This window comes from Puma concolor, chromosome A2 (genome assembly GCF_028749965.1).
Source record: "Puma concolor isolate L17-30 chromosome A2, mPumCon1.1.hap2, whole genome shotgun sequence".
NCBI lineage: Eukaryota > Metazoa > Chordata > Mammalia > Carnivora > Felidae > Puma > Puma concolor.
Window position 1 is genome coordinate 33,769,567 of NC_141668.1, and position 27,278 is coordinate 33,796,844.

At 38.8% G+C, this 27,278-nt stretch overlaps 1 protein-coding gene across 10 annotated transcripts in view; it reads left to right on the forward strand.

Annotated features, from left to right (window-relative positions):
* CTTNBP2 (cortactin binding protein 2) overlaps positions 1–27,278 on the forward strand; it is a 149,823-nt gene that overhangs the window by 2,462 nt on the left and 120,083 nt on the right. For 8 of the 10 annotated variants that reach the window (XR_015245348.1, XM_086691745.1, XM_086691753.1 and 5 more), the window contains one exon: positions 9,477–9,584. Coding sequence is in view for 8 of the 10 variants with exons in the window: in XM_086691745.1 (XP_086547871.1) it covers positions 9,477–9,584 (108 nt within the window). In the remaining 2 variants the exon portion in view is untranslated. Of the gene's footprint in view, positions 1–1,370; positions 1,390–8,099; positions 8,605–9,476; positions 9,585–27,278 lie in introns of those variants that run through there. The other 2 variants (XM_086691708.1, XM_086691692.1) reach the window with 2 other exon arrangements.

Here is a 27,278-nt window from a genome sequence, read left to right on the forward strand (position 1 = left end):
GATTGTTGCTTAGAGACAAGTTTAATTTATAGTTTTCAGCTTAATGTGATTTTCAGTGGAGTGTTTTAAATTTAGTTTGTGATCCTTGTTCTTCGCTGTTTAAATCCTGAAAGCATCCCAAGTGTAAAGCTGGGTAACAGCTACATTATTCAATAGGATCATATTAATAGTCTTTGCTGTGAACCATGCGAGAGACCTGGGTTATTTTCAGTGCTTTAGCCAAATGTGATGACTTTTATAGGCTATATTGCTATTTCTACTCTGAAAATAACTCCTAATGGGTAAGGCAGTATGGAAAACAGAAATCTTCCTGCTTTTTTATTGTCACCAAAGAATTTAAGAGTGAAAGGAAAATGGAGGTCTTTTTAATGCTATGTTTGGAAAACTGACCAACATTCTTGTCATTCTGGACTTTTCTGGAGCAGCTAATATGCAAAAAGTAGATATAAATTTTTGTTGTCATGGTGATAGTAACAAGAAAAAAACTTGGACAGTGGTTTATTAAATGCAAAATAGTAATGTTAAACATATTAACCAGCTAGTACCATGGAAATTTTTGTTTTCCAGGTGACAGTTTTGAATGTAAACGCAAAGAAAGCACTTTCTTAGCCAATTTTGCCAACCTTTCTTTTGAAAAAATCTATAGTTATATGGCAGCTATAGAAATTGAAAGTTTCACACATAATTTTTAAGTAGGGAATAATTCAGATTTAACACATTACTGACCACTCACCAAGATGGTGGCATCATGAGTAACATCTTTGCTGCCTTGAAGTAACACGTTCCCATGGTGGAAACTGATAAATACCAAGGAATCAAATCAGACATGATGGTGTCATGAAAGGCACGAATAATTTATAGTAGGAGTCTGGGGAAGAAGAGTCATGGAGATGATCCCTAGTGGAAGGACCTGGAAACATTCCACAGAAGGATGGCATTTGAGCTGGGTCTTGAGATGGAAGGAGGACTTGGAAGTAGAGACTGCAGGAAGCTGTATGCCATGTGGCTGGTTCTTAGGATTCTTTGAAAGGTGGCTTGGGGCACATGTGAGGGGCTTTCCAACGTGAGCCTACAGGGCTCAACTTAAGTCTCAACAGTGTGCTTTAGAAAGATAGGTTAGAAGTTGAGGAAATAGATTAAAATATTCCCCCACGATTAGAATATAACTGATGTTTTCAACATGCTGCTTTTCACTTTTTTTCTTTGTAAATGTGTATTTCTGTTTGTGCCTGTTTTTTGACTTTATTGTTGTTGGTATTGTTGTTGTTACATTTCTCGCAGGAGCAGTTTTGTTTAGAGCGAAGCATTTGTCTTCTCTGTGATTGAATCCATGCCTCAGCCTGATTGCCAGTTGGTTCTATCCTCTTGTGTTTCATGTAACTTTATGAGGTGAGAAAATGTTTCACAGACTGAGTACTTACTCAGCCATTTACAAATATCTGCTGTTGATCTTATGGACAGCAAGGCTGTGGCTAGGACAAGCAGCCTCCTTCAAGAAAAGCTGCATGGATTTTGTTTCTAAAAGAAAGCAAAGGTTAAGCACTGTGCCGGGCACATACTTGGTAGGTGTTCACTAATCTTTACTGAAGAAAGAAAATGAACACTCAACAGGAAGCTGTGTTATAATACTTAATTTTGATTGGCTAATTAGGAAATTTACTTTGTGTGTTACTGGATGTCATGAAACTGGTCTGAGATTTGTAGTAATTAACATTATAGCTGTTACAGAGCTTTTCTTGTTTCTGAAAGATGACCCTGATTCTCTGAGTTTTTTTTTTTTTGTTGTTGTTCCTTCTGATTTTTATTTGTATATTGTCTCTTTCCAAACTGCTTTTCTCAGTGACATTTCAGATATTTCACAGGTATATATATTTTTTTAATTTAATATCCAACACTGTTAGTTTTCCCTTTAGATTCTGTCTTCAGAATAATGGTTGAGATGGTAACTGCATCCCTCCCATCCTGAATTCTTTCTATAATAGAGTCAAGGTCAAATCACCCACTGGGGTTTTGGAGGGAGCTGATGATTGAGGGGGGTCAAGGCAGAAATGGAAGGAAGTTTGGAAACAGGAAAAGGGGAATAAAGGGAAGATTGGGCAGGAAGACAGTTAGGCAAGGCTTTGGAATAGTCTGCAAATGCCTAGAAATCTGGGACTAGAATTCAACTGTAAATGTGCCTGGGAAAGATGGAATAGTTTCTCTTCTTTCTGCCCCCATATACTTTGCCACCTAAGCACATCTGCATGTTGCTTTAGAAAAGACTTTATTTATTTTTTTAATGTTTATTTTTGAGAGAGAGAGAGAGAGAGAGAGAGAGAGGAGTGGGGGAGGGGAAGAGAGAGAAAGGGAGACACAGAATCTGAGCTGTCAACACAGAGCCCGATGTGGGTCTCGAACTCATGCAAGATCATGACGTGATACAAAATAGGATGCTTAACTGACAGAGCCACCCAGACACCCCTATTTGTTTATTAAAAAAAAACATTTTTTTTAAATGTTTATTTTTGAGAGAGAGAGTGCGTGCATGCAAGTGGGGGAGGAGCAGAGAGAGAGGGGACACAGAATGTGAAGCAGGCTCCAGGCTCTGAGCTGTCAGCACAGAGCTTGACGTGGGCTGGGACCGACAGACTTCGAGATCATGATCTGAGCCGAAGTTGGAGGCTAAATGGACTGAGCCACCCAAATGCCCCTATTTATTTTTTAAAGTTTATTTTGAGAGAGAGAGAGAATGAGAGCGAGAGCAGAGGAGAGGGAGAGAGAGGGGGAGTGAGAGAATCCCAAGCAGTCTCCACACTGTCAGCACAGAGCCCAAGGCGAGGTTCAATCTCATGAACTGAACCCTGAGATCATGATCCGAGCTGCAGTCAAGAGTGGGATGCTAATTGACTAATAAACCACCCAGGTTCCCCTAGATAGGACTTTATTTGAATGTATTTGAATGTATTCAATCTCCATTGGCACTCCTTTGCCAGATTTGTTATAACATGAAAAAGGAAGCTTGTCTTTTTTCTTAGATGTCAGGTAAAGAAAAAAAAAATGGAGAACAAGTACAAGAAAGGTGATAATGACATTAAGGTCAAAGAATTTTTAAAAAATTGTTAATCTTTTGTAAGTAACTTGTACAAAAATAAATCATATTAATGCTGTGTACAATATGATGCAATATGCAATGTAGAATATACATGATTTGGTTTTGACATTTTTGTATTTCATTGAAGAGGCAAAAAGATGATTCCAAAGGCCTGTGTTCTTCCACAGAAGGGCTCTGTAACTGTAAGAATGTCATTTAGCAGTCTGTGTCTCAGCCTCTTCATTTGAAAATCAGCATGCTGCCATTTGCCACCTACAGATAATCAAGATGATATTCTTCAATGCATTATCAGCTTCTTAAGGGACAGTTATTGGATCTGGATGCTAGTTCGCATGTGGGAAAGTGCTATGTAGGGCTGATGGAACATTGAAAAACCGAGTTAGAATGGAAATAGACACTTGTTTTATCTGAGATGTGGTTGGTTCCTCCCTCCCTCCCTCCCTCCCTCCCTCCCTCCCTTCCTTCCTTCCCCCCCCCCCCCCCAAAGAGGAAATGGAGACTGAGAGATCTGAAAGGAGGGAAAGGGAGGTGGCTGCGCTTAATTATTAGAGGTTGTCACCCCTGACCAAGCCACTTTTCTGCTTTTCATTCGTTTTCTTCTACTTAAAATTGGTTATATCCATTGCCAGGTTTCCTTCCTGTCATTCTATTTACTTGTCAGTTTTACCTCCTTCCAGTATACTCAGATGTTTGTCTTGCAGGAAAGACCTCAGGCAGTGTGGTTGATTTGAGGTGCAAGGCCATGGAGAGCTGGCCCCAAGTTGCTTTAAAGCCACACAGCCAAGTTGCCCTAGTTTAAATTACTCTAATTGATTTTTGAAACAATGAATGAAAACGATTGACCAGTTACTTAGTTGGCCTTAGAGTAGGCCATAACATTGTATCTTATTATTTACATGTGATTTACCTGCTTTGTGTTTGTATACTGAGTGAAATAGGCATTTTCTACCAAAAGTGGGTGGGCATACACGTTAGGTAACGTCATGTGAGGATGCAATATATTCTTGCTGTTTTGACATTTCTAGTAGGGGTGAGAAAATAGAGCATCAAGATAGATGAGTAAGTTTAATATGAGGAAATGCACAAGGCAGGATGTGATTACTTGACTGGTGAAGTTATAGTGCAAACTGTAAGACTGTAGGGAAGGAGAGATTTCTGGAGTCTGTAGAGTCTGTAAAGGCCTATGGAAGTGAGATTTGAGCTAGGTCCTCAAGAAAGATAGGATTCTGATGAATTAGAAGACAAAGGATTGGGAAAAACAAAATTAAAGGTATGCAAACTTTATCAGTAACATTCTTTCCTCCCTATAGAGGGAAATCAGGAGAAATAATCTCAAAGCAAGATGTAATGTCAGAGACTTGAAATAATTTTAGAGCAGGAAAATGTACTTCTCATCATGAAAATCCATATAATTAGCTGAATTCACATTTACTTAATATTGTAAATGTTCTGTGTACCTGGAAAAAGTTGGATTTTTTTCATGTAACTGATCTAGTCTTCAGATTTTTATTTTCTCCTTGAAATTTCAATATGAATTTCATTGTTTTCCCCTTATTTATGCCTCTTATTCATCCCCAACCCATAAATCTTGCTTACATAAAAAGTTCTAAATGCACCTTATTAATTAATTAGCATTCTGTATTAGACTGGGAAGGAAATTACAATTACATGGTAACTTCAGAGCAAAGTGGAAAAATCAGTTGACCTCAAATTGTTTCTTAAAGTCTTCGTGGAATGACCTAAAAATTTCCTCAGTCTAGTGATCCAGTTACCCTGATGGTCTGTCAAATCAGGACATTTGGAACCTGGGGGAGACTCTAGAGATCACTTAGTACAACATTCTTATTTTACCACTGAGAAAACAGATCCAAACAGATGAAACTAAGTCCTTCTAACCCATTGGCTTTCTGAGGCATCTCACCTCCTTCCCATGTGGTAATTTCATTGATCCACATGTAGGGTACGTGGCCCACTAGATTTGAAACTGGAGGAGATGCTCTTGATGTTTGGGGGAAGTGCCAGAGAACATGTCTGGTTTTGTGTTTGGTCACTACATATTCACCGTAACTGGTAAGTTTGGGCAAAGATCTGAAGGGCACATTAAGCCACTGTTGCCTAAAGTCTCTTTTAAATGCTTTTTGGCAACCATCAATGTTCTGACTCCATTAATTCTGAAAGGATATGGGTAAGGATCTTCTGGCCCTAATTGGCTGTGACTGTTGAAATTCCCTACATAAACCCCAGTATTTTAGAGGTGAGGGTGTGGAATGGTAGTGAGGGAAACTGGTATTGGCCTATGTTCAGTTCTGGCAATTGAAGAAGACTTTACTCAGCCAGGTTCTATTTTGTCTACTCCCTCCCACTCTCTCTCGGCCTGTATAAGAAAATCTGGAAGAATGCCCTCCCCACGCCCACCCCAGACCTTGTTGAATACTGCTGTGTTGAACAGTAAGAGTTTGGGGTTTTGTCTTCTCTTCCAGCTTATGTATTTATGTCCCAAAGAAGGCCCTCTCTTTGTTCGATGACCAGACTTTGGATTAGTTGAAGCTGCCTATGCCAGATTTTTAAAACTAGGTGCTAAGAAGCACTTTTCCTGGAGTCCTTTTCCTGGCAAACATCAAACATGACAGAGAAGGGTGGCCTGTAGAATTGAAATCTAGCTTTTTTTTTTTTTTTTCTTCTTTCTTTCTTTTGAATGCCTTGCTATCACTTAAAAATGAGATCTGGATTTTTCTTTAATTAGAAAAGCAAGTACAGTAATAAAAAAGCTTAGTGTGTGAACATGTCTGCTGTGATTTTTTTTTTTTTTTTTTTTTTTTTTTTTTTTTTTGGTGGGAGCGTGGGGCTGTCATGTTTTCATGGATTCCCTGATAGAGATTCTAATTTTTTATGTAAGTGGTGGCATTTATGTCTACTCTGTCTTCTATCTTTTTTTGGAAAATTAGGTTATCAAGTTAGTTTGTCTTTTAAAATATAAAATCTGTCAAAAAAATGGGAAGCTTGGAGGTGTTCCTGTATCTCCAAACTTATCCAGTTGTACATATTATATACGTACAGCATTTTGTATGTCAATCATGGCTCAAAGTGGTTTAAGAAATAAAAGATTCAGAATAATTATTTTGTTCTTAAGCCAAAAAACATTAACAATTTTTCTATATCTAATTACTATGGTACCACACATGCATCAAGTCCGGTAGATGCTACTTCATGTGAAACTTAACAGACTTCGTTCTTGGGATTTTTGCTTTGGGGCTTCTTAAATTTCTAACAGTACTAAGGTGCTTTGAATTTATTTGTAAAATAAAGGACTTCTAATATGATTTCATATACTTTTTTTTTATTATGCTGTTATACCAGAATAGTGGATGAAAATGTTAAGCCCTGGAGAATGACGATTTGAAAATATTATTAGAATATTCTTGAAGGCCAGGAAGTAATAGCATCTTTAGTGAGGACCCAAGGGTGAGAGGTATGGGGAGACAGTAGCAGGCAGGCAGACAAACTATGTATTTAAAATAGTGCATCACTTAATACATTGTGATGGGAAACAGATTTTTTTTTTTTAACATTCTGTGTAACCTAATCAATGGTTTAGCGAGAACCCTCAGAGCAGTGATTTTTTTACCTTAACGAATTTCCCTTTTAATTGATGGTGACATATTAAAAAAACAAGTGTTGGTTGCAGGTCACATGTAATGTTGATGATGATGGAACCAGAGCAAGCTCTCCTGACTCTAATATGAATCAGAATCTTGGCAATGTCTTTCATAATTTATTAGTATTTAAAGTGGAGTGCTTTGCTTGTGAAGCTTCGGGGAAACAAGGACAATAAAATATACAATTAATTAAAATCTTTAGAACAACCAGCAGAAGCATTAATAAAACATTACCCTCTAAAGCACATAAGAATTGCAGCTCACCCTTCCATCTCAGTGGGAAAAGAGTCTTTCATCATAGTCAATAAACTGAGTTTATCGGACTTAGGCTGGTTTAGGCTGGTAGATTTTCAAAGCAGTGGGGTTGTTGCCAACAGCCTACTCCTCTCTACATAAAATATCTGGGTGCCCTCAGCCTGGATAGTAACAATTACCACTTTTATTTAGCACTTACTCTGTTTATGTGTTCTTGTTTCATGCTCACAAGAACGTCATAGGGTAGATGTTAGGATTTCTATTCCGTAGATGAGAAGAGATCAGGTAAGATACAGAAATGCCTCACCAAGTGTGGTCCATGGACTGGCAGCAATGGGAACTTGTTACAAAGGCACATTCAAGGCCCTGCTGCAGACCTGTATCAGTCTGTTAACAAGGTCTCCAGATGATTCTTAGGCACGCTTGCCTTTGAGAACAACTGTGTTTTAAGACCTATGTGACGCCACATGTAGTGGGAGCAGAAATTGAGCCCTAGTATATTAGATTTTACCGTTGACAGGGAATGTCTCTTAAGCTAACTTTCTAAGCAAGGGCGTCCTAGAAATAACACATCCTTTAGGCTTACTGTAGTCTTCTTTTCTCTTCTTCCATCCTGAGCCCCTGCCTTTCCAAATAACTGCTCTAATATATGTGCAAAAAGAAACCATTTTAAGAGAAAGACCCTTTTAAAATCTTTCTTTAGACAACCAGCTAGCTCTGGTCTCTTTGACCTTTATACTATTATTATCTCCTTCTAGAAGGTTTCTTTGAAACTGAGAAGTAGCCAGTTCTGGTTATGCCTGTTCGAAAGCCCGTGGAATCATTTATGGGCTTGCCATGTTTACTTCTGTGTCCTCACAAGGATAATGAGGGTGTTAAACTGGTTCCTATTAGTTGATTGATAGAATGGCACTACTTTTCATCTTTAGAGTGTTGTCACTGTGCTGGTAAAGTGTGCAGACAGGCACTTAGTTGTAGTTTTGTCATTTCCTGGTTGAATGGTCTAACTTCTCTGACTTGTGGTTTTCTTAACTGAAAAATAGAGATGCTATCTTACAGATTAGATTTGGTTTTTTTGAGAATACTTTGGAAACCTTTGGGTTCTGTGCAAATGTGAAATAATGTTCTGGAATGTTCTGAAGAATGGCTTCTGAGGTTGGGTATTCTGAGGCATTTGGGGATGAACATATGCTCCCCTCCTGCTGATGGTGAGTGGGTTTATCAAATGAGCCCCTGCACAGAAGGGCGCAGTGGGCTGTGTGTAGAGGAGCTCAGGCTGTGGATTTGCCCAGGCTGGGCTGTGAGCACGCTAGTTGATCCTAAGGCGGCTGCCCTAAGACCTGCCCATGAAACTTGTTGTGAGGAAAGGGGGCAGAGTTGGAGACAAAAGCACTGGGCGTCTGTGGTATAGTAATGGGATTTTAAGAGGTGAGATTGGATGCAGTTACCAGGGAAGGAATGGAGAAGAGACTGTGGAGCTGAAAGGGTGATGGGTGAGGATGTGTCCCCTGGGCCGTGGTGCTGTTACCTTGTAGTGTAGCTGAATCTGTGGCTCATGTACTCCAGCCCCAGCCTGCCTTTGGAATGGCAAAAAGCTACAAGGTATTGCTTAACAAAGCGTTTGGTATTCATACAGCAGGTTCCAGACTCATCTGACCGCAGACCCAGTTGACTAAATGTGGGTGGTGGACCAGGCCTCTTCAAAGTACATATGCCTGCCCTGTGAGTGTCTTTAGGTGTTTGGTGGGGAGAGTGGGGTAGCAAAGCCAAGAGCATATTCCTTCTAAAGGGGCTGCTGCAGATTATTGCTCTGTGGAAATGTGGGTCCAGGGTTAACTGATCATCTGAATTTTGAAGAGAAGCCAGAGATCTGGATTTTTTGGTGACATCCTCAGGTTTTTGTTTGTTTGTTTGTTTGTTTAGTGCTGGCTGAGTTAAAAACAAAACCCTTTGTGGCCCAGGTTACACACATCTGTAGGCCAGATTTGGCTGTAGGCTGCCAGCTGGTTACCTCTGCTGCGGAGTGTTCTATAAACATGACCTGTTATTATTGGATGTCCCGGAATTTATAATAACCTCCCAGAAGCCTTTACATTGGGGCCCTTCTAGGAATACATTCTCGTGCTTTCTTTGCTACCCCTGCAACTTCTCCTGGACATATACCAGGCCTGTTTTAATAGAAACTCCAGAGACTTTCAGTTGGTGTTACAGTTTGAAGAGATTTTGAATCCAGGTGTGCAGGCAGGCTGGGAAAATAGATTTCCTTCATGAAGAGATTTGGGCCAGTGGCCTTACAGTTTTTACCTTTCCTCCTAAAAGGCCCGAGCATAGATGATCTGCTACTGAACAGGGCCCCTTGTGCTTCTGGGATTTGCTGAGCCTCTGCGATAAAAACAGTCCATTGCAAACCTTTAAGATGTGTGTATTGTCCTACTAATAGTTTTTTCATTGCTTTTTAAATATTTGTGTTACAGAAAAAAGAGTTTGATGTGGACACCCTCAGTAAATCAGAGCTTCGGATGCTTCTCAGCGTGATGGAGGGGGAGCTGGAGGCCAGAGACCTGGTCATCGAGGCCCTGCGGGTAAGAAGCTCCTAGGCCCGAGTCCCGTTGTTCTATCCTTTTCTTTTTTCAAAGGGCCAGTGGCAAAGCTGCTTCTTCCAGGTTTTGAATCCTGTAGATTTAAAATGTTTCATCTGGTTAAATATGCCCCTCAACCTAAATGCCAACCCCATAATCTTTATAAATCCAAACAGTGAAGTCAGATAGTCATTCTAATGGTGAGGACTGAAACTATACTGTTTAATATGGGGAAGTTGAGACCTAAGCTGTATTGTTTCCTGTGGTTATTTGGTGGTAAGTTTTCAGAAAATTGGAAATTTGATATCTTACGTGTATGTGAGGTGAGGAGGAAAAATTGTGAGAGTCATTTACAAAAGATACTGCTGTTAATTGAGATTTTCCTTTCTTTGTAAATTATAAGTGATTTATTTTCAGAAACTCATGAGTTAAAACTAATACATATCCCTTAAAAACTACATATACCTTCAAATAGTTTTATTACTTGTTCATCTGATCTAGTAATTTCGAAATTTTCAAAACTCATGAAGAGTTATCTTCTGATATGTTACTTAAATACCTCAATAACATTTTGTTGCTTTATAAATAATGTTAAACTTTCTTGATGGACAATTTTATAATTGGTTGTTCTTTATCTTATACTTGTTTTGGTATGTTAGTCAAACCTAATTTTTATTCTTTTTTCTTTCATATTGAATACTAAGTATGTAATCAGGTGTTTCCTGGCTCTTGGTCATTTGGCCAGGATGGCTATATTTATTATACATGAAGTATGGGTTGGTTTTTTTTTTTTCACCAAGAAGTATGTCCTCCAACTTTGTCTTAGGGGTTATTTTAACGTATGGAAGTCTATGGAAAGTTGAATTGTTGCCCCCCTATGGGTATTAATATAGTGGGGTAAAGAAGTAATAATGGTGGATGGTCAGATATAGTGAAGGTGGGAGTGTTAAGGATCCAGTTGTGTGGGGAAGGGGTGACTACAGTTTATTTTCACAAACTGGAAACCAGTACAGTGAGGATCATCATTATCCCTCAGTCTGATGACAGAGAATGATTGCCCCAGAAAAAATGGGAGTATATTTATACCATCTGCAAGCCAGTAATGAGTTGAAGGTGTTGCTTTTTGAATGACAAGCTTTGCTAAGTAGACTTGTGTGCAGCTTGGCTGTGAGAGGTATTCATCCAGTTCCACGTTGGAAACATTTGCATTGCTTGCCAATGTGTATTTTCTTTATAAATGAACTTCGTGGGAGAAATGCTAAGAAATGCTAAGGCAGCACATCGCTAACATGTATTACATTCAGCCCAAGGAGAGAACAAAGGTTACCTGTGAGGCCACTAGTGTAGTCTTTTGAGACCAAATACATAGGAAGGCTCCAGTTCTACCTTAGGTTATTTTTCTGTAGCTCTCTATTAACCTGTGAAAGACATCAGCTACCGTGGTATTTCTCACTGCTCGCACAAATGTTGAGAGTTTAGCAGAGTCTGTGTTTTTATGTATCACCTTAGCAACCATATTTACTTCTCTTTTTAACTTAATTGCAATACTTTTAAACATAAGAGTAGAAGTAAAGGCTTGCTAATGATCAGGGCTTGCCAAACAAAGTTTCTCATAGAATCAAGGAATGTTGGAGTTGCAAGGAGCCTTTTATTACATATTCTAGGTTAGTGGTTTGCATCCCTCCAAACCTAGAGACTTTTTTTCTTTTGTTTTGTTTTAATTTTTTTAAATATTTATTTATTTTTGAGAGACAGAGTGTGAGCAGGGGAGGAGCAGAGAGAGAGGGAGACACAGAATAGAAGGAGACTCCAGGCTCCCAACTGTCAGCCCAGAGCCCAACGCGAGGCTCAGACTTAGTGACCGAGAGATCATGACTTTAACCAAGGTTGGACGCTTAACTGACTGAGCCATCCAGGCACCCCCCCCCCTTTTATAAATAAAATGTTTTGTATTACTCTTTCACTATCCTGCAATGAAATACATGGATAAATGCATATGTAAGTAGGTTATGTTAAAAATAGCCAATACACTTCTCTAATTGTGATATAAAGTAACAGGGACGTAATTTATAACAAATTACAAATTTCAGTCTATAAATACTGAGGCACATGAGTGGCAGGTTTGTACCTACTCACAGCATTGCAATCACTGCAAAAGAATCCTGGCCCAGGTACGCTGCATTGGGATCGGATACAGTGAGTGGATGTGCCATGCATGAGGCGATGTTTTTCTGAAATGGTGAAAGACTTGGTAAAGTTCCAAACAAAAGTGCACATTTAAATGGGAGTTGAGTCCCTGGAAAATTCAGTGTTTGTTAAAATGAAATTAAAACAACTTGTTTATACGTAAAAAGGAGTTACTCTTTAGCTCAGGTCGTCCTACTGAACTGAAGGTTCTAATGAAAGGAATGGTTAGAGCGACACGTAAAAGTTCAAGGGGACCCTGGAGACAGTTGTGGGATGTGTGGCGGACCCCTAGCCCTGCCCCCTAAGTGCCTGTCCCTGTGAAAACAAAATGTTCTGACTATTTCCAAATCATCTCCTAGGGTGCTGCCCCCGTGGAGAAGCCCTAACTGACACAGGTCTCCTTTGTTCATAGATCAAACAAAAAGGAAGCGCAGAGAGATTGCGATTTACCTCAGGTAGAAAACGTGGCATCCGTGAACTTGATGTGTTTGGAGATTCTGAAACCTTTTTGTCATTTTTTTAAATTTGAGAATTGTGATTGATTTTAAATAATTATGTTTTTAAGAGTAGATGATCCCATTTTCATATAACTGTCATAGACTCACTGTGGTCATATATTGATTGTTCCCTTGGGCACATTCACGGGCACTAGTGAAACTGGGGAAATATTTACTTGGGTCCAGATGTGTCATTTAGTTGTCTTTTGCTTTTAGTAGATTATAAATTAGCAACTCACTGAGAAATTGGGAAGGAGAGAGATTGTGAAACTTTTAAATTTCGTATTATGAGGTAAACTTATTCCTGAATTAAAATTCAAAAATCTACTCTATCAGTAATCAGTATGTTCCTATTCAATTGGGAGAGAAGTAAACCTTCTTTTAAAAAATGTCAAAAGTAATAGGGGCACCTGGGTGGCTCAGTCAGTTAAACATCCAACTTCAGCTCAGGTTATGATCTCGCAGTTTGTGAGTTCAAACCCCGCGCCGGGCTCTGTGCTAACAGCTCAGAGCCTGGAGCCTGCCCCAGATTCTGTGTCTCCCTCTCTCTTTGCCCTTCCCCCACTCACACTCTGTCTGTCTCTCTCTCAAAGATTAAAAAAAATTTTTTTAAATGTCAAAAGCAATAATTCTCTGAAAGTAGGAAATATTTTTAACTTAATATGTAAATTGTGATTTTTTTCAGATATAAAGATTCATACCATGAAATTTGTACCATGAAAAAATTTAGAAATGATTCTGTTTTGAGGCATTCAAATTCTTTAGAATTTTAGAATCTTTCAAAAGATATTTCAGACCCAGCTTTTTTACTTTTTTAATCATGCTCTCCTCATGTTTTTGATTTTCAAGTTATCATAAAAAATTGCATAGATCATCAGATTAATGGCCATAGACTTCTCAGAACAATGCACAAATATGATTTTGGGGAGAAGTTGTTAAAAAAAATTACAATATATATCTTGGTATTTTTACTGATTTCCTCTTTAAGGTAAAAATATTTCCCAGTAAAAGTCCATGGCTTTATACCAGATGTGATATTCAAGACATTAATTTTTATTATGGGGGTTATATTTTAAGAAGTGAAATATTGATGGAAAATATGAACTGCTTAACATATATATATATGTTGCAGTTGCATAAGAAATATTTTATCAATGATTCCCCCTCATCCACACAAAGTAGGAATAAATCGTTGACTAAATACATATGCTAAATGAAGTCTAGAGGAAAATACTGTGAGGTTTGAGAATGTACTCAAGGAGAAGCAGGTACATATTTCCTGAAACCACGATAGATACAGAGGCTTTTGAATTAAATTTAATTAAATATTAACAATTTGAATATATAACCTATTAAGAAATCATCTATTTGATGCTAATTGTTTAGTTTGTGGAATCTTCTGGCCTTCACTTATTTTCCCTCTCACTACTAGAATTTATATCAGTACCTTAATCAAAGGGGAACAAGGGCGAGAAGATGAAAATGCTATAATTTTAATGTTTTTGGAGTCAAAATTGTCTTTTAGCCTACATTTTACAGAGTTCAGCTTGCTGCCATTAGCATGAGTTTACATGAACAGTACCTCACTGAAACAATGATTTCCTTGGGCAATCAGATCTAGGTTTCTTGTGTGCCTTCTTTTTCCTTTTAGATTGGATAAATGAGAATTAACAGTATTATAGACATGGCATTTCTTCCTGGTAAGCTATAATCACTATAAAGTGACTATATAATACAGATTTTTGAGTATTATTTGCACTGAAACTTTAAAAAATTACCATCTTAATATTTCTTCAGATAAAATGTATTTATAGTGGTTGTATCATAGGGGATATCAAATTGTAGAATTGCCATGTATCAGTGGCTGTAACAAAGTATGGTAGATTAAATACTATTTAATGTCATTCTGGAGGTGAGTAATCTGTGCAGGAGAGGTAGTTCTAAGCCAAGTGATTATTCAACAGCCTGGATCATATCTATCCTACTGCTCCCGTTAGGGAATTAGCCTCATTGGCATGGTTGAAACTGTCAGTGCCATGTGCACATCCCAAAGGGGCAGGAGAGGAAATTAAGGAAAAACAGCATCATGTGCATTGGTGAGAACTTTTGTGGACACAGCTAGCAGAGTGGGAGACTAGGGAATGGCTCTGGCTGGCTGGCTCCCTTCTAGTAATATGGAGGAAGGGAGAACTTTGGAAGACATATTAATAACCTAATGTAGTCCATTGTCTTGGCTTAATGTTATAAAATACCCTGAAGTGTGGTGCAAGAAGATAGATCCTTCCCTTCCTCCTCACTTCAAATATTTGTTGACTACCTATTGTGTACCAGACAGAAAAATGAAAGTTTGAAGTGAATATAAGTGGAGATCTATTATTATGCCAAAGCTGTGTCCATTTAGAAAATTGTATATACTTTTATATACTTAACATTAATTGTTCTGAGTAGTGTCATTTGGGGCCATGTTTTAGTTTCTCCAGACTATGACTACACATGTTCAGATTTTGTCTAGAATGATCCTCCTTTTAAAAACCTGACCTGTTCAGTGCATTCAAAGCTCAATGAAAAAAAAAAAAAAAAAGAAAAAAGAAAAGAAAACGTTTTGAATGGTTTTGCTTTCAAGCAGTTTATCTCACCTGAGCACTAATGACATTTGGAACTGGGTGTTTGTTGTGGTTGTTATAGAAAGAGACTATCTTGTACATTGTAGTGTGCTTTGCTTGCAGCAGCTCTGGTCTGTCTACTCACTAGATGCCAGTAGCACCTCTGCAGGGTGACAGCCAAAAAGGTCTTCCCCTTGGGGTACACAACCACCCCCATTTGGAAAACACTGCTGTAAAGTAATACTGGTCAAGGAAATGCTATTCAAATACATTTCATTATAAGTACAACATCCGTTCATGATAAAAACTCTCAACAAAGTAGGCTTAGAAGGAACATACCTCAAAATACCTTCTATGAAAAACCCATAGCTAAAATCTTGTTCAATTATGAAAAAATTGAGAACTTTCCCCCTAAGATTTGCAATAAGATGAGGATGGCCACTCCCACCACTTTCATTCAATACAGTACTAGAAGTCCTGGCCACAGCAATCAGATAAGAAAAAGAAAATGTATCCAAATTGGTAAGGAAGAAGTAAAACTTTCACTATTTGCAGATGACATGTTACTACATATAGAAAACCCTAAGATTCCACCAAAAAACTACTAGAACTGATCAATGAATTCAGTAAGGTCACAGGATATAAAATCAGTGTACAGAAATCTGTTGGATTTCTATTCACTAATAATGAAATGGCAGAAAGAGAAATTAAGAAAACAATCCCATTTATAATTGCACTAAAAATAATAAAATGCCCAGGAATACACTTACCTAAGGAGATGAAATACCTGTGCTCTGAAAACTATAAACCATTGATGAAAACAAATTGAAGACAACACAAAGAAATGGCAAGATGTTTCATGCTCATAGGTTGGAAGAACAAATATTGTTAAAATGTTCATACTACCCAAGCGATCTACAGATTTAATGCAATACCTATCAAAATATCAACAGCAGTTTTCGCAGAACTAGAAAAAAATAATTCTAAAATTTGTGTGGAACCTCAAAAGATCCTGAATAGCCACAGCAATCTTGAAAAGGAAGAACAAAACTGATGGTATCACAATCCCATATTTCAAGATAGACCACAAAGCTGTAGTAATCAAAACAGTATGGTACTGGGGCACCTGGCTGGCTCAGTCAGAAGAGCATGTGACTCTTGATCTCCAGGTTGTGAGTTTGAGCCCCATGTTGACTGTAGAGATTGTTATTAAAAAAAAAAAAAAAAAAAAGGTACTGGCATAAAAATAGAAACATAGATCAATGGAACAGAATAGAAAACCCAGAAATAAACTCACAATTATATGGTCAATTAATCTTCAACAAAAGAGGCAAGAATATACAATGGTAAAAAAGTCTCTTCAAGAAGAGGTATTGGGAAAATTGGACCACTTCCTCACACCATACATAAAAATAAACTCAAAATGGATTAAAGACACGTGAGCCCTGAAACCAAAAAAGAAAAAAAAAAATTCCGAGAAGAGAGTATAGGCAGTAATTCCTCTGACATAGGCCATAGCAGCATTTTTCTCTATAGGTCTCCTGAGGCAAGGGAAATAAAAGCAAAAATAAACTATTAGGACTACATCAAAATAAAAAACTTCTGCACAGCAAATGAAACCATCCACAAAACTGAAAGACAACTGGGATGCCTGGGTGGTTCTGTCGGTTAAGTGTCCGACTTTGGCTCAGGTCATGATCTCATGGTTTGTGAGTTCAAGCCCTGTGTCAGGCTCGGAGCCTGGAGCCTGCTTCGGATTCTGTGTCTCTGCCTCTCTGTTCCTCCCCCACTTGCTGTCTGTCTGTCTGTCGTCTCTTTCTCCCAAAAATAAACATTAAAAAAAAATTTTAAAAACCCTGAAAGACAACCTGTGGAAGATATTTGCAAATAACATATCCAAAAAGAGTATCCAAAATATAGAAAGAACTTCTACAACTCAACACCAAAAAAAAAAAAAAAAACTAATGAAAAATGGATAGAAGACGTGAACAGACATTTCTCCAATGAAGACACACAGATGACTAACAGACTCATGAAAAGATGTTCAACATCACTCATCAGGGAAATGCATATCAAAACCACAGTGAGGTATCACCTAATACCTGTGAGAATGACTAATATCAAAGACACAGCTTTGGTGAGGATATGGAAAAAAAAGCCCTTGTTCACTGTTGAGGGAATGCAGACTAGTGCACCCACTATGGAAAACATTATATAGGTTCCTCGAAAAGTACAGAATAGAACTGTGTTATCCATTAATTCTACTGGGTATTTACCCAAAGAATACAAAAACATTTATTTGAAAATATATATACATATATGTTTATTGCAGTATAATTTACAATAGGCAAATTATAGAAGCAGCCTAGGTGTCTATTGGTAGATGAATGATGTGTGTGTGTGTATACATATATGTATACAATGGAATATTAGTCATAAAAGATGAAATGTTGCCATTTGCAAAACATGAATGAATCTAGAGGGTATAATGCTAAGTGAAACCACATGATTTCACTCAGATGTGGAATTAAAAAAAAAAAAGACAAAAAACAAACTTTTAACTATAGAGACCAAACTGACAGTTACCAGAGGAGAGGTGGGTGGGAGGGATGAGTGAAATAGGTTATGGGGATTAAGGAGTGCACTTGTCCTGATGAGGACTGGGCGATGTATGGAAGTATTGAATCACTATATTGTACATCTGCAACTAATGTAACACTATATGTTAGCTATACTGGAATTAAAAAAAACATACAAATACATGTCATTATGATAACAATGATTTTTCTCTGAACTATTCTCCTTCAAAACTAAAAATTTGAAATGCCCATTTAAAAAATTTCATGAGTCTGAAAACACATCACATTTTATTTAAAATTCCATTATTAGTTTTATATGCAGAAATTAACTGCTTTCCTTCTTAAACGAAAAAACCTAAGTAGTTGTATGGCTCAGTGATGGAATCTTCACATAGAACAAAGGCAATCGCTTTAAATAAAATAAAATCATTAGAATAATGCTACCTGTCTAGTTTTGAAAGCAGCTGCTGGTGTGCTACAGAGTACTGTGAGGCTTTTCCTCATAAGACATGTCTGCTAAATTGTGATAAAAGAGTAACATTCTGGTTTCAGCTAAGTAAAACATGCAGCCTTTTGTATTTCAAAATTCTCCTATGATTGCAGGCAATTGATTGACCAAAACATACCCTTTTTGTGCTGTTCATTTTAATTAATGAATGAATTAATTTGCTGAGCAGAGCTGAATTCATGAAAACATAAATTGTTTCCCTTTCTGTCTGCTGAGATAAGGCCTTTGTTCCATATCTAGAGTAAAGGAAGAGGAGTTGACCAGATGTTGTGTTGTTTCTGCGTGCAAATCGGTTTTCTTAAAATACAAATAGCTGATGATTGTTGAACAGCATTGTATTTTGTCCAGTAGGACAGACACAGGAGGCATCAATTTTGATTCTTTCAAGAAATTTTATTTTCCCTGATGAATTTACTATTAGTGAAGGAAAAAAAAGAATGCTAGGCAAAATGGTGCTTTTTTACATATTAAGAAATGAAGGTTGATGGTGCCATGAAAGCAAAGTGTTTATCACTATCGTTTAATAAGTTACTGAAATCACTCAAGCAACATTTTTTTGCTGTTGCTATTAATAAATCATTAGGACATCTATGAGAACAAACTAAAGATAAAGCTTGTCCAGCTCAGCAATGTACCATTTGTTTTATGCTGGGTTTGGGATAGATTCAGAGTTATAAATGGGATGAAAACAGGAATATATATTTATACACTTCAAAGATCATAATTTGGGGGACTGTTCAATTAACAATTCCTCTTAAGAATTACTTCCTTGTTATCTGAGAATACAGGGTGTTCCTTTGAGGCATTCTGATAATATTTTAACCCCCTCATCTTAATACTCCACTGAGTATTAAGGTACAGGTCATGTGTTCTTATAATTTCATTTGCTGTGTTTGATTAACTCCACGTCTTGATTAGAAGAGGGAGCAAGGATGTAAAGCAGGACTCAAAATTCTACCTTCTCTATGGTTGTGATTTTTTGGGGGAAGAAAGATAAGAAGTTTCAGCCTTCATCTTTCAGTTTTTGGAGTCAAAATGTAAATAGGTATTGAACAAATGGAATAAGAAAGGAAAATCTGTATTGTATAATTGAAATGATAATTTGAGCAGGGTGGGGATCTTTGAGAAGAAGGCAAAGGGGATCCCTGAACCCATTCATTCAAAAGATGTTTATGTCTTTAGACATGTCCTGGGTTTCAAGTGTGGTGAACAAGGGGCATGAATTCTCTTAGAGTCCAGTGGCAGAGAGTGACATTAAAACAATAAACCAAAACATCTAAGTACAAATTATGATTACTGAAGAAAAGAATGCCATGAGAAGAGAGATTGCACTAGATTGAGTCAGGAAAGTTCTCTCTGAGGAAGTGACACCTCCCTGAGTCTTGGAGGGGTATTACAAATCTAGCTGAAAGAAGACTCTTCTTACAAAGGGAGCAGCACAAAGACCCCAAGAGAGGAAGGAGCTTGGCAATTCATAGGAGCTGCGAAGTCAGAGAGCAAGAGAGAGAATTGCACAAGATCAGATACAGAGCTAGGCTGGGGCCAGAACATGCTGAAGGGTGAAGGCCATGATAAGGCCATTGAATCTTAACATCAGGGTAGCCACTGAAGTGTTTAAGCTTGAGAATGCCAGTGATTTGATAGGATTTTCTAAAAGATCATTCTAATAGCACAATTATATTGCATTTTATTTTTTGTATTAAAATTTTTAATTTATTAAATGTAAATATTTACTGTAAGTATTTAAAATTTATCACCATTGTCAAGGGAAAGAATTTCAAAGGTCACCCGAGCTGCTAGGCAGGTGAATGTTTGCAGGAGAGCCAGAGTCAAGGCAGACTATCATAGTGGTTGTCTAAGAAATGTATCTCAGATGCTTATAATTATTGCCCTTTAAGAAGGCATGGAAAATGTGCTTGCTCATCACTTTTGTCACTTAGCAGTGAACAGTGTTTTTTTTTTTTCAAACTGTTAAGATAAGCTGATTATGGTTTTTAATTAAGGTGTTGGGCACCTCAATTGATAAGGTAAGTTTTGCATGTGAAACTTTTTGAAAGGCAAATTCTACCTTCAGTTTTACTTTTTCCAATCCAGTTCATCCCAGTTCAGTTTAGATTTGCACATAAAATGAATTTTAGGGGTGCCTGGGTGGCGCAGTCGGTTGAGCGTCCGACTTCAGCCAGGTCACGATCTCGCAGTCCGTGAGTTCGAGCCCCGCGTCGGGCTCTGGGCTGATGGCTCAGAGCCTGGAGCCTGTTTCCGATTCTGTGTCTCCCTCTCTCTCTGCCCCTCCCCCGTTCATGCTCTGTCTCTCTCTGTCCCAAAAATAAATAAACGTTGAAAAAAAAAAAAAAATTTTAAAAAATAAAAAAAAAAAAAAATGAATTTTATAGTTAAAAGCCCTCTTCTGGCAGACCTTAAGATTTCTATATATTTCTAAAAACATTCTGTTATAAAATCAAATTCCTTTTTAACTTTTTCAAATAGGATTGGGTGGAGAAGCAGAAGATTGCTTCACACAGTGCTAAAAGTGACCTAACAACAATAGAAAATGTTTTAACCGTGTCTGAATTTGATCTCGAATGCGTCCATTTTGGCTTGTCTTTAATTTTTTTTTTTTTAATGTTTATTTTTGAGACAGAGAGTGCAAGCTGGGGAGGGACAGAGAGAGAGGGAGACACTGAATCCAAAGCAGGCTTCAGGCTCTAAGCTGTCGGCACAGGGCTTGACATGGGACTTGAACTCACTAACTGCGAGATCATGACCTGAGCAGAAGTTGGCCACTTAACCAACTGTGCCACCCAAGTGCCCCCATTTTGGCCTGTCTTAAGTGGACCATTGCAGGGCCTATGTTCACATGATTGCCTCCTACAAAAATGAAATACTAGATATGACAAGCTCTTCAACAGCCCTTAATACTTCTCGTGAAACTCTTCTAAGGAAAGCAAACCATGGATCCAGTTCTCTCTTAGTGTCAAACACTGTACTGTGCACCTCACTCTTAGCAAAGTGGAGTTGCAGCTCCTACGGCCATTTGGTTTTAACGGGTGAAAATATTGCAGAGAGTAAACCCTGGGGAAGCTCTGAACTTATTCATAAAGTTCACAAAACATGATTTTGTATATTGAAGCCTGAGCAGTAATTTTTATGTACAGTAGAGAAGTTCAGATTCCAGGAGTTAGGGGGAAAGGACCAGGCATGTGCTGACGTCTGGGCATTACAGCCATTCTTCCTGTAAGTTGGTTTTTAAATTCCTAGGTAAATGGGTCTGGGTGGATGCTTTAATACCACATCTCTCTGGCCTCAATGCACAGTCATGGATGTGTTTAAATTGTAAGAATTAAATAAGATAGTAGGCTGCAGCACCTAGCCCAGGTCTGGCACAGAGAGTCTTGAAAAACTATTTCTAGTTGAATCTCCATCTTAGTGGAAAGACTTGTCCTTAAACTTTCTCCATGTCTTCACACTTTGAAAGTTGTAGGACAGATCTTGGTCACCTGCTTTGTGTCTCATAAAATGGGCGGTGCCTCTTATTCCCCAGGATGGAGCTCTCCTCAAGCGGGAGGGTACCTGATGGAAACTAAGGCAGATCTCTGTTACTTTCTCTGGAGAGCAAGCCTAAAGCAGGTAGGAAAGTAAGTGGGTGCTGTGAGTCCTGAGTGCTTGTGAGAGCAACTTGGAGACAGAGAAGTGATTTGTCAGGTTTGGCAAGAGAATGTTTTCTTTTTTTTTTTTTTTTTTTTTTTAAATTTTTTTTTTTTCAACGTTTATTTATTTTTTGGGACAGAGAGAGACAGAGCATGAACGGGGGAGGGGCAGAGAGAGAGGGAGACACAGAATCGGAAACAGGCTCCAGGCTCTGAGCCGTCAGCCCAGAGCCTGACGCGGGGCTCGAACTCACGGAGTGCGAGATTGTGACCTGGCTGAAGTCGGACGCTTAACCGACTGCGCCACCCAGGCGCCCCGAGAGAATGTTTTCTAAAGCAGAACTACTCCCACCCCCCAGGAGGGCTTAGGAATTTGGAAAGCTTCTAAAATGTATTGGGAATTGGATAATAAGTATTATTTTTTTAAAGTGACTTTTTAAGTGTGTAGGAATGGCACGATAAACATATTAGACCTATGAATTATAAATCCTTACTCTTTGGCTTGCTGGTCTATTCCCCCATCTTCTTATTTAGGCGTCATATTCTTGATTATGTTAAATCTTTGATTTTTAGTGGCGTTATTAATTTTGCAGGAATAATTCTGTTTGCAACAACCTCTGTTCGCAGCCACATAAAAGTGAAAAGAGGGAGGTGGTTCCATCTTAATAAACTAAAACAGTTTCTTTTATACGACTGCCTTCCTCCACCTTGTAGAGGGTTAGGCAGTAGACAAACTGAAATCACGAAAAGGGGCAGTTTCATTTGGTGTATGTTGCTCAGGACTGGTGAGGTTTGCTGCTGTTTCCAGTAGGCTGAAGTTGGAGTGGGACACATGGAGATGAAATGAGGCGTAACATTGTGAGGTTTTTATTATGTGCCACTTCACATGTTCTATCTCCTCTCATCTCCGTGAAATCCCGAGATCCGTGATCGTACCCCACTTTACGAATGGACAGACAGACTCAGAATAAGCCATTTTCTGTCTGACTCCTAACCTTGACTCACCATTCCTCTGCTTCAAAGGCAACGTTAATGTAACTAGAGCTGGTCGACATTCATGGATTCTTTACTTTAAATGCTGTGAATTCCCAGAACATTCCCCACACACCTGTAATCAATTGCAAATATTAAAAGCTGCACAGAAATTGAAGCTGCAGAGAAATTGTTAGACAGTCTTCAATGTTTAATCATTCATTTGCTGTTCCCTCCCTATTGACTGAAGGTAATTACAAACAGAAGGAAATCCTGCAAGACTTCTCAGATCATATTGAATGGCAATTACGATAATGCAGAAGAGCATCATTGATTTTTTTAATGTTTTCCTCTTGCTAGTTGTCATACCAAGTACAGAAAAATTTGTACTTCTCTGTAATTAGGATATTCTTATCTTCTGGAAGAGGACACACTGGGACATTTGAATGCTGAATGCCCCAAATTTACTCTAAGGAAATGAAGATTTTGGGGTGTCTGGGTGGCTCAGTTCGTTGAGTGTCCAACTCTTGATTTCAGCTCAGGTCATCATCCCAGGGTTGTGGGATCGATCCCCATGTTGGGCTCCGTGCTGAGAGTGGAGCCTGCTTGGGATTCTCTCTGCCTCCCTCCCCCACTTGCTTTCTCTTTCTCTCTCTGTTCCTCTACCCCTCTCTCCTGCTTTCTCTCTCTCTCAAAAAAAAAAAAAAAAGAAAAAAGGTGAAGATTTATAAAATGGACGAAGATGCAATAGTCAAGGAACTGCCCTTTCTGTCTTTATTTTCCCACATTTTATTCATTATTAAATCTGTCTCTTGTTAAATTTTTTTGACTTTTTTTGATATTTGATCTTTGTTTTGTTTTCATTTGCATCTGAATATGGCAAGTGGTAAAATGAGTCAGAGAAATTTAGTTTGGTTTTCATGAAAGGCTGTTGTACTGATTTCCTTGAGTTATTTTATTTATTTATTTATTTTATTTTATTTTCAGCAAGAGTTGCATGTTCTACGCACTGAGCCAGCAAGGCACCCCTAAAAAGATTATTTTAAAAATTAAAAAAAAAAATTTTTAAGCGTTCATTTATTTTTGAGAGAGAGAGGGACAGGGTGTGAGTGGAGGAGGGGCAGAGAGAGATGGACACAGAATCTGAAGCAGGCTCCAAGCTCTGAGCTGTCAGCACAGAGCCCAACACAGGGCTCAAACTCACAGACTGTGAGATCATGACCTGAACTAAAGTCAGATGCTTAACCAACTGAGCCATTCACACTGCCCTTTAAAAAGATTATTTTAAGTAGACCTGTAAATAATCCCTAAAAATTAATTTGGAGTTGACAATGATTTTCTATGGATGAGACTCTTTCCATGAGTGACTGGAGATAAATGTTTCAAAGACCCTCTGGAAGGTGCATTAGACTTCCTCCTGTAGTGTCTTGACAGAATAAGAAGACCACACTGGTGTATTCAGAAGAAACTTTCCATCATCTCTGATTGGCTGTATCAGAGGTTGCACGCATTTTTGTGCCTGTTTGGGGGATGGTAATAAGATGTGTTTTGTGTGGAGAGATGATAGGTAGCACAGTTAACCAAAGAACTTTAGAAACCCTTAATGGGAATTGTTAATAGGTTAAATTCTTAATGAGTTTAAATTTCAAATAGTTGAGGATTGAAATTCACCGTAGGCTCTGAGGTAGGAAAGGATGTGACAAAAACAGTGTTTAAGGGAGATTATGTTAACCACTTTTGAAAGTAGATTGACGGGAAAAGGGAGAGAAGGGATCTGAGGAGGCAATTATAGATGACATTTATTAAAGTACAGGTTCTGTAAAAGTCTGAATTCTGGGTGATGGCTCTGAATGGAGGTGATCTGCTATTGGGGAGTATTATAAGGACTTGAATAGATGGAGAGGAGATTGTGAACAAAAATAACTCCTCCAGGGTAAGAGCACATTATTTTCTAACTCGTGACAGCAACCGGTAATTTCTAAAGCAATTTCAGTGTCAGGGTATAAACTCTTTTTATTTTGAAAGGATATTGTGTTTAGGCCCCGTGTGAATTCATACTTAAATAAGTCAGCATCAGCTGCAGTTCTCCCAATAGCTTTTTAGTGCTAGTCCTTCAACATTCACCCAACAGATATTTATTGAGTACATTCTATCATGCCGGGTGCTGGTCACCGGGAAGAGACTGTAAGCTAGACAGTCCCTGCACTCATGGGACTTATTCTGTAGGAAAGGGGCTAGCCATGAGTAATAAGTCCCATTCGTGATAAGTGTAGCAAAGGACACTAAGAATATGTACCATAACCGATATTTTTCTAAGACCCACCAGGGAGGGCCATGTAAAAATAGGACCAAAGTAGGAATACTAATAACTTAGCAAATATTAACATTTTTAATGTGTTTAATAAAAGGACAATAACTGTGTTTCTCTGGTTTACTCCTTACCTACGGTGTGTCCCTAGATTTTGTGCAGCTACCCCTCCAAAAGTTGTTTCTTTTTGTGTATCTGCTGCTATGCTTTGTCTCCTGCTCTTTCCTTCCATACAGAAGGTGGCCTCATGCATTTCTTGCTTTTCAAAGTGATTGTTAGTCTCCACTATTTACCATTATTGGTTTATTCGAGATTACAAAGCAGTGCTGCTATGTGTACGACTGACTTTATAGAGTTTTTTAAAGCCCCGTTTATTACTCATATATATTCTATTTATTAATTACCAACTCTGTAGTGTTCTGCCACAACCTTGATGGGGGTTAGGCAAGTTGAAAACAAAGGTTGTGTTTTTCTTTAAAATGAATTCTTTCCCAGGGAGTTCTGTGTTTACTCACAAAAAGAGAGCCCCTGGGAGTATTTTCCCTCTAGGAATATTTGAGTCTTGTGATGAATACTCTAAGGTTCTAACCTGTGGTCCTCTCTTCTAGAGAGGAGAAAAAGGATGCAAAGGTAATGGCGTGCTCCTGCTTTGTCATCTGTTGCTATGTTACTAACCCAGTCCAAGGCTTAATGACTTTAAACAACATCATTCATTTATTTTGCTCACAGATCTGCAGTTTAGGCTGGGCTTGGTGGGGACAGCTCACTGTGTGCACTTCATGTGGCAGTGGGGGTTCTGCTTCCAAGATGGCTGTCTCATGCTGGCTGTCTGCAAGGAGGTCTGCGGGGACTGTGGCCTGGGGCCTTGAGTTCCTCTCCACTTCTTCCACTTGGGCTTCCTTGTCACAAAGTGGCTGGGATCCAGCAGTGAGCATCCTCAGAGACAGGAAATAGAATCTCCCGTTCCTTAAATCTGGATCACAAAGTTACTTGGCATCGTATTCAATCTATCAGCGGTCACAGGGCGAAGATTCAAGGGGAAGAGATAGAGACATGACCACGTGGAAGCAGTGTCAGAGAATGTGGTGATAATGTTTTTAAAACTCCAGAAAACTGCTACTTGTCATTTAGGGAGGCTTATCTGCCAGGAGTGCTATTTAGCACTGGACATGATCTCATTTAATCCCCACCAGCCTCCCTTGAAGGAGATAGTATTGTTCTCTCACTTTCAGACTCATGGCTAAGTAACATGTTCTGTGTCACCCAGCTGACAAGTGGGGGAGCCAGAACTTGGACCCAGGCCTTGCTGACTCCAAATGCATCTTCTTAACCACTCTGCTATATAATCTCGTGGAAGAGAGCTCTGTAATTGCTACCACGTCTGATGCAAGACAGGCTTGTGTGTAAGGGTAAATCACAGATGAAAGGGTTGTAGTGAAGATGAATTATGGATGCCTTCTGGGAAGAGGTGGCATTCCAGGAGTCTTTTAAAGGATGAGTGCATTAATAACCGGACGGTGAGAAGTGGATATGCGTCCGAAGGGCAGCATGAGCACAGGATCCGTGTGTGCTCTGGGCACAGTGAGAAAGTAAGAGGGCCTGGAGCACAGGGTGATGGAGCAGGAGATAGGCCAGGCTTCATCAGGGGGTTTTTGAACGCCAGGCTGAAACATCTGTGTACCTAGTATGATGGGGCAGAGTCCTTCAAGATTTTTAAACAGGAGAATGGACTAACCAATGGAGGCATTGGTTCTTAAAGTGTTTTCCAGACAAGGTGTATCAGCATCACCTAGGAACTTGCTAGAAATGTAAATTCTTAGACCCCCCCCCCCCCCCCCCCCCCCCCCGCCTCCCCGACAAACTGACTCAGAAACTCCGAGGGTAGGGCAGAGTAGTCTGTGGTTTCACACACCCTCCAGGTGATTCTGATACGTGCCTCAGTTTAAGAACCACTGATCTGAGGGATGGTCACTTGTAAAAAAGCAGGTGTGTTTATGTAACAGCATCAGGTTACCCTTAAAATCCCTATTGCTGATGAAAATCCCTGAAAGCTGGAAAGGCTTTCTGCCCAGTAAGCAGAATGGCCAGCAAATGGGTGGCTGATGGTGGTTCTAGTTGTAAAGAGATTTTGATGAGGAAAAGGCAGCCAATGGCTGATCTCAGAACAGCTTCTCCAGAAGCCATCATTAAGTGCCTCAAAGTGACTCAGTCCAGACATGTTCTCAAAGAAGCCTATGGAAATAGTGCCATAAAGGAGCTTGCTTGAATTTTTGGATTAAAATAAAATGTCAATTATGAAGACATTTAAAACCGTGTGCAATATTCTATTACAGTTGATGTAATTTTTATTTACTTCTTACACCCCTAATTGTTCCACAGAGGATTTGAGGTGGCTT